Below are 7,204 nucleotides of genomic sequence, written 5' to 3' on the forward strand. Positions count from 1 at the left end.
AACTTTCATGACACTTGTTTGTATTCGGTAGACAAAGATGGAATCCTTTTGAAATAGAATGGTTAACTTTAACATGCTGCATAAACACACATAGTATATATTGTTATATTTTTGACATCTTTGCTATAACATTCTTATGATTATATTTGAAGATGCAAACAAGTTTATAAAAACAAGGGCTGTCAATTAATCGCACTTAACTCATGCAATTAACTCAAAACTAATTAACTCGATTAAAAAAAGTAATCACGATTAATCTCAGTTTTAATCACACTGTTAAACAATAATAGAATACCAATTTAAAATTATAAATATTTGTGGATGTTTTCTACATTTTCAAATATACTGATTTCAATTACAACACAGAATACAAAGTGTACAGTGCTCACTTTATATTAGTTTCGATTACTAATATTTGCACTGTAAAAAGAAACAAAAGAAATCGTATTTTTCATTTCACCTAATACAAGTACTGGAGTGCAATCTCTTTATCATGAAAGTGCAACTTACAAATGAAGAATTATTTTTTTTTTTTTACATAACTGCACTCAAAAACTTTAGAGCCTACAAGTCCACTCAGTCTTACTTCTCGTTCGGCCAGTCGCTCAGACAAACAAGTTTGGTTACAATTTGCAGGAGATAATGCTGCCCACTTCTTATTTACAATGTCACCTGAAAGTGAGAACAGGCATTCGCATGGCACTGTTGTAGGCAGCATTGCAAGGTATTTACATGCCAGATATGCTAAACATTCGTATGCCCCTTCATGGCTTCGGCCACCATTCCAGAGGACATGCTTCCGGGCTGATAACGGGTTCTGCTAAATTTGTTAGTCTCTAAGGTGCCACAAGTACTCCTGTTCTTAATGAAAAGCAGTGAGGACCAACACATGTTCATTTTCATTATCTGAGTCAGATGCCATCAGCAGAAGGTTGATTAGTTTGCTGGGGGGATTCGGGTTCTCTAGTTCCCCAATCAGAGTGTTACTCTTTTAAGACTCTTGACAGCGATGTTCCACATCTCGTCCCTCTCAGATTTTGGAAGGCACTTCAGATGCTTAAACCTTGGGTTAGCTTTAGAAATCTCATACCAGTACTTTCTTTGCATTTGGTCAAATCTGCAGTGAAAGTGGGTCATCATCTGAGACTGCCATAACGTGAAATATGTACGTCAAGGAGTTCAGTCGCAAATGAAGGCATTATTTTTTAAACAAGCATCAGCAGCATGGAAGCATGTCCTCTGGAGTGGTGGGGCACATGAATGTTTAGCAGAATGGTATTATATTATTGTTTAACGGTCTGATGAAAACTGCGATTAATCGTGATTAATTTTGTTAATTGTTTGACAGCCCTAATAAAATAACCCCCCAAAATTGATATTTTGCTAATATTACCTTTACATTAATGCTGAAGTTTCCCCTTACACTGTTTCCTTTGAATAAAAAACCTGTGATTAATCAAAGAAAATGCTTTTTGTTTGCAATTACATGACTTGTTGAGGCAAAAATATATATACAGTGTGGCAAAGTACCTTCTTCTCCTCGGCAGGCTCGGTCCTTTTTAGCCTTGGAGACACAGGCTTGGGCAAAGCAAATCCTTGTAGGTAGCACAGGGTCTGGCTATTTCTTCCCTCAGTCAGTCCCTTGTGCTTGTTTCTCTTCCCTTCTGGGGACAGAGTGTGGCCTTCCTTTCAGGAAGGGTTCAAAGCCTTGCTGCTCCTAGCTTACTCGCTGCCTGCCTGCCTGCCTGCCTGCCTGCCTGCCTGCCTGCCTGCCTGCCTGCCTGCCTGCCTGCCTGCCTGCCTGCCTGCCTGCCTGCCTGCCTGCCTCTCCCCCATTCCTTCCACGCCGGGGAGGGTTTAAAAAGGTCCCAAGCAGTTGGAGCCAGCTGAACCGAATTAGTTCCCTGGTAACCCCTTGCCCAGCTGAACCTTATTTCCCCATGGTTCTCTCTCCTCAGTGGCTTGGGAGACGCCTTTTTAACCCTCTGGGACTGATTACTACCCCCCCCCCCCCCTTTTGTAGCTGTTTGTCCTGGTTTGCCACAACATCTATTTATCACTCAGGCCTTTTTGAGCTTTGGAGAAGAATTAATAGATATTATAATAGTAATATGCCAACCATAATATTAAAATAGTGCAATACCACTTCTATTAAAAAAAAGTTCAAAACTGACTTTTGTTGACACCATTTTTTTTTAAATAGTCACATGACACAAACAACATACAACACAGGACAACATGTGTGACATGCCGAACAAACCTGCAATTGTTTTAAAAATGCTATTGCATGGAAATAAGAAAAGCCCGTGTTTCAAATCTTAGTCGGTGTTTAGGATTAGAAGCAGAGCCTGCATTTGTGTTGCTTGGCAACCATATCTTCACAAAAGTTAGGAGTAATTCCAGCTATTGCACTTCTGAAGGATTCGTTGGGCTTATTAAAAAGAAAGTTTTTAGCTCATTTTCTTTGTTCGTTTGTCGTTTTGTTTTCAGTTGCTTCGTCTTTTTCAGCGCTGGAGGCATCTGTAATAATGTTACTTTTCACTTTTAAAAGGAAGAGAGGGCAGAAGTGAGGGGAGGCAGGGGGGCGGGATGAGAAGCAACCTAGGAAGGGCGGGAAACCTGAGCCAAGGGAAATTAGTGAACTCTGTCACGTTATGTTACAGTACAGGCAGCAGCAGTGGGTTTAGTAAATGGAGAGAGGACATAAAGGAAAACGTAACCAGTGGGGTAGAATGCTTGAGACTGAAGATTATATTATGAGCTGTGAGCATGGAGTGAGGCTCCAGGGGTGAAACGCGTCGGGAACCTGCACCCCTGGTTTAGATCCTGGCTCTTAGCGGAGAGTGGGGGTTGTTGCCTGCTCATGAAAAACTTGTTTGTTCCCCCAGTGTCTGTTGCTTTTGTCTGCCTGCCAACTGGGTTGCAGGAGCGCCCCGGCCAGCTGCAGTTAACTGTTTGTGGGCACCTCCATGCGTTAATGCAGCAATCCCAGGGGTTAACCCGCTCACTCTCGGGGTTTCACTTGGAAGTTCTTTTTTATCACTCCCCTGCGATCGAATCGCAGCTCCTGTCTCCTCATGTGCTCTGTCAACTGGTCCATTTTATACTTCATCTGATTTACCAATCCAGTGACAGTATTGTTTGCTACTTCCCCCTCCTGGGCACTCACTTCTCCCATTCGGACAGGCACTGGTCTAGGTCTTGGTTCAGGCTTTACCGGAACCTGGCACTTATCCTACGGGTGGCCCCTGCCCGGGGCTTCTTAGGTGGGTGGTTTGGGTCATTCCCAACGTCCCCATTGCAGCCCCATTCCAGCCATTCCATGTTCCGGCTTTTAACTCTGCTCTGGCCACCACGTTCCCTTCCTGTCCCCATTGTTCAGACACTACATTGTTCAGGCCCAGAGTTTGTTATTGCCCAGCAAGACTGAAAGCAGGGGGCGGCAGGTCCCTCTGTCCAGGTTCTCTACAGCTGTTTCCAACCGTCTATGCTGCTCCGGGGCCTGCCGTAAGGTATCGTGTCTCTGCCCTGCCGGCTTCCCAGGCTCTGCTGTGTCTCTTGTTTCTTTTAACTCCTTTTCTGTTCCTGTTACTAGCCCCCGGCGGATCGTCTTAACCAATTAACAGCCAGGGCCATAGTTTGCAATATTGTCCATTTCTAACTCTTAGTATTTTTCAAGGCTACAGTCTTGGCCTGAGCCTTACTGATTGGCTGAGGAATCGTCATGGCGCTCACGTCCGATTCTGGTCTCTCTAGCAAACCAGGAGCACTGTCCCCGGCGGGCCCATGGGGCAGAGTTTGCAGCTGGAGAGGAGCGGTAAGAGACGCGGCACTAACGAACCTGGCAATTCTGGGCCCTGGTTCTGCACTGAGCCTTCACTACATCAGTCAATAATAATGGCCCAAGTCCTAGGGTCTCTCTTCAGTTTAATGCAACATTTTCTCTGCATCCTCCCCATTTCCCCTCTGAGCCCCTCAGACTCACGCAGAACCCATCATCCGCCGCTACACTCACCCACCACTTGCTGTTACGATATTTGTATTAGAGTAACAGCTAGACAACCCATTGTGCCGGGCACTGCACAGACACACAGTGAGACAGTCCCTGCCCCAGCTGAGATCAGGGCCCCGTTGTGCTGGGCGCTGCACAGACACACAGGGAGAGACAGTCCCTGCCCCAGCTGAGATCAGGGCCCCGTTGTGCCGGGCAATGCACAGACACACAGGGAGAGACAGTCCCTGCCCCAGCTTAGATCAGGGCCCCGTTGTGCTGGGTGCTGCATAGACACACAGCGAGACAGCCCCTGCCCCAAGGAGTTTACAGTCTAACTAGACAAGACGAGGACTGTTTCCCCTCTTTTGCAGCTGGGTTACTGAGGCCTAAGGAGATGAAGGTTCAGATATGGAGCTGGGTGGGAAAGTGTCAGGACAATCTGAGTTCGTAGGTAGATTTTAGAGCACATAGAGTCGCTGACCTTTATCACAAAGTGATGCTCAACCATCACCATAGCAGAGCTGGGCCGCATCTATCTCTCTAGCCCCCCACACCCCCATCGCTCCCTCCTGCAGACTGCAGCAGGTCTTGTAGCCCCAGCAGCAGGTACTCCCCAGCCTTCCCAGGACATGGGCTCCTAGCTGAGGTCTCTGGGGCTGGTGGGCCCATACTGATACCATCTGCCTTTGCTTTGGAGGTGGAAGGAAGCCGGGCGAGATGGCAGAGGAGGGCTCTGAGCTAGAAAGGGGCCTCCATGCCATCGTGGGCAGCTTCTACAGATACGCCGAGGGCTCCGAGGGACCTAAGGAGCTGGACCAGGCGGCTTTCCAGAACCTGCTCAGAAACGAGCTGAGCCATCAGCTCACGGTGAGACCCGGCTACTGGCACCCCAAGGTGACTGGAGACATCAACCACTGGCTCCTAGCAAAGGGGGGTCTTTCTGTGACCCTCAGCCCTGCCCTCCAGCATCCTGCTGTCCCTGCCCTGGGCTCCCCGCCAGCTCTACTGGTGCCCCTCAATCCCGACCTACAGCCCCCTGCTGTCCCAGCGCGGGGCTCTCCCCACAACTCTGCGGGTGCCCCTCACTCCCAACCCAGAGACCCCGATTAGCCCAGCCCTGGCTCCCCCCCAACCCAGCGCTCTGCTGGCGCCCCTCAGTCCTGGCCCACATCCCCCTGCTCTCCCAGGAGTTAGCTCCGCTCTGCACAGCTCTGCCAGTGGCACTAAATCCTGACCCACTGACCCCCTGCTATGCCAACTCTGGCTCCCCACAGCCCTCACACCTCTGCCAATGGGCCTCGAGCTTGACTTGTATCTCACTTCTCCTTCACACACACACACACACACACACACACACACACACACACACGTCTGTGTGTGGGGAGCCCTGCTAGTCTGACCCCCTGCAGCAGGGGGTAGCAGCGCGCACACGCTCACACAGACACACACCCGGCAGTAAAGCCCTTTACTGATCCACCTGCCCGATGGGTCCCCAGCAGTGACTTGCTGTTTCCTTGGTGAGCTTTAGAACTCAGAGGACCAGAAGGCAGCGCTGGACATGTTTAGGAAGGTGGATGCCAACAACGATCAGAAAATCTCCTTCGACGAGTACTGGGATCTGATCGTAGAGATTTGCCGAGTGATCCGGCGCAGCAATTATAACGAGTAGCGACCGGGGAGCTGTGTCCAGTGGGGAAACCGAGGCACGCACCGCAACGGGAAATGCCCCCAAATCCTTTGCCTGATGCACTCAAAGCAAATCTGCACCTCCCCCACACCACCTCACCCCCAAGAAACCCAGCGACCTTAATCTGTCTGCTTGCTGGGACCCTGCCACCCCCTTCCCCGTTCTGCACGTCTCATGCTGCTGCAGCTGCCCCTGTCCCCCTCACCTAGATCCCACCCTGATCACCCCTCGGTCTCTGCTCCCATGCTGCCCATCTTGTCACAACCCAATGGCCCCCTCCCTCAGGTCCCCTGGAGAGGCAGATCAGCATTGTATGTTGCTAACGCTGTTGCAAGCATTGTAAGGCATTTTGGGAAGGGTTAAAGGTGTGAGTGTGGAGTGGAAGATTCCTTTGCAGGTTGCGGGAGGCCAAAGGGGGAGGAAGGAAGAGAGCAGAGAAGGGGTTAACTCAACACTTCAGCTCCGAAGAGAAGATGCTGGCCCCAGTCCAAGGTCACGGCGCTCAACGGGCTGAGCAGGACCGCAGAGATTGCAAAAACGAGCGAGACGGCAAGGCCAGCGAAGGGGAAAACAAAGTCTCATATCCCTGGAGCCGGTGTGTTTTGGGAAAGCTGAGGAGGCCACAGAAAGCCAGTTTGGACTGGTACAAAGAGCACCAGGAACAAAGGTCCCTGAATGAAACACCCGAAAAGAACCCAGGACTTAAAAACCCTCCCAACAGCCAAAGCAAGTCAGAGAAAAACAGCAGACCCTGGACGACCCGCGCATAGGACAAGAACTCCCGTCCACCCCTCCCCCTCTTCTTCTTACATTACTCCCAGGCTTGGCCAGCCTCGGGTAGTGCAGGTGTGAGTATGAAAGTAGGTTAGGGCTTGGGGCACTAACTCTTTTTTCCTTCCTCTGAGTGACGTGGGAACCCCCAGCACTCTCCGCTGTAGTTTTATTATTTTATTAATAAAGCTTTAAAACTTAGACACTTGGTGTGCTCCGTCATCTCCGCCCCTAACGATCCTGCGGCCTCAGCCTGATCACCAGACACCTCAGGCAGATTAGTAACAAAAATCTGTCACAATCTCCCCCCACTGCTAGGAGTCACCCCGTACACCCCGAATCCGCCCTGGCCTCTGCTCCCCATGTCACCTACCTCCCCTCTGGCCCTGGCATGGGAGCCCCACACGACCCAGCTCTCCATCACTGGGATCTCTCTCCCAACCCCTGCGGCCTGCTCTCCCCGCGCCACCCTGCTATCACTCGGTAACATGGCTTGAATAAAGAGTCCGCTCTGAGCTCTGGCCACGTCTCTGTTCTTACTGCAGCCCGGATTGGATGGGTCAGTTCTGATGCATGGACACGCAGTACAGCGCACAGCCAGCAGAGGGCAGTGGGGCGCTCCCAGGCTGGGCACATCATTGTCATGCTGCGGGAGGGACTCGGACAGGCCAAGTTCTGGGACCTTCTCAGCCAATCTGCCGCCCTCCCAGCACCCGCCCTGCCATCCGCACCCGCTCTGCCATTTGCACCTG

General features: G+C 50.5%; 1 protein-coding gene across 2 annotated transcripts; it reads left to right on the forward strand.

Annotated features, from left to right (window-relative positions):
* Nucleotides 1-721: 721 nt before the first annotated feature.
* On the forward strand, nucleotides 722-6,653 carry LOC135972116 (protein S100-A16-like). 2 transcript variants are annotated; one of them, XM_065563197.1, is made up of 4 exons: nucleotides 722-3,512; nucleotides 3,757-3,817; nucleotides 4,692-4,861; nucleotides 5,523-6,653. In XM_065563197.1, exons 2-4 carry the CDS (start codon nucleotides 3,787-3,789, stop codon nucleotides 5,661-5,663), a joined length of 342 nt encoding a protein of 113 aa, XP_065419269.1. In that variant the 5' UTR covers nucleotides 722-3,512; nucleotides 3,757-3,786; the 3' UTR covers nucleotides 5,664-6,653. The 2 variants fall into 2 exon arrangements, with proteins under 2 accessions (XP_065419269.1, XP_065419270.1); XM_065563198.1 differs by lacking the exon at nucleotides 3,757-3,817 and having other exon boundaries at nucleotides 3,390-3,512.
* The last annotated feature ends 551 nt before the right edge of the window (nucleotides 6,654-7,204 follow it).

The sequence above is a fragment of the Chrysemys picta genome, chromosome 12 (assembly GCF_011386835.1).
Source record: "Chrysemys picta bellii isolate R12L10 chromosome 12, ASM1138683v2, whole genome shotgun sequence".
Taxonomy (NCBI): Eukaryota; Metazoa; Chordata; order Testudines; family Emydidae; genus Chrysemys; species Chrysemys picta.

Excerpts from the sequence above, each read along its gene's own strand:
- LOC135972116 (XM_065563197.1), top strand. The coding sequence starts at position 3,787 with ATGGGGCAGAGTTTGCAGCTGGAGAGGAGCG. Across the intron at positions 3,818-4,691 it reads TTTGCAGCTGGAGAGGAGCG|GTGGAAGGAAGCCGGGCGAG; the intron begins GTAAGAGACGCG and ends TTTGCTTTGGAG. Across the intron at positions 4,862-5,522 it reads AGCTGAGCCATCAGCTCACG|AACTCAGAGGACCAGAAGGC; the intron begins GTGAGACCCGGC and ends GGTGAGCTTTAG.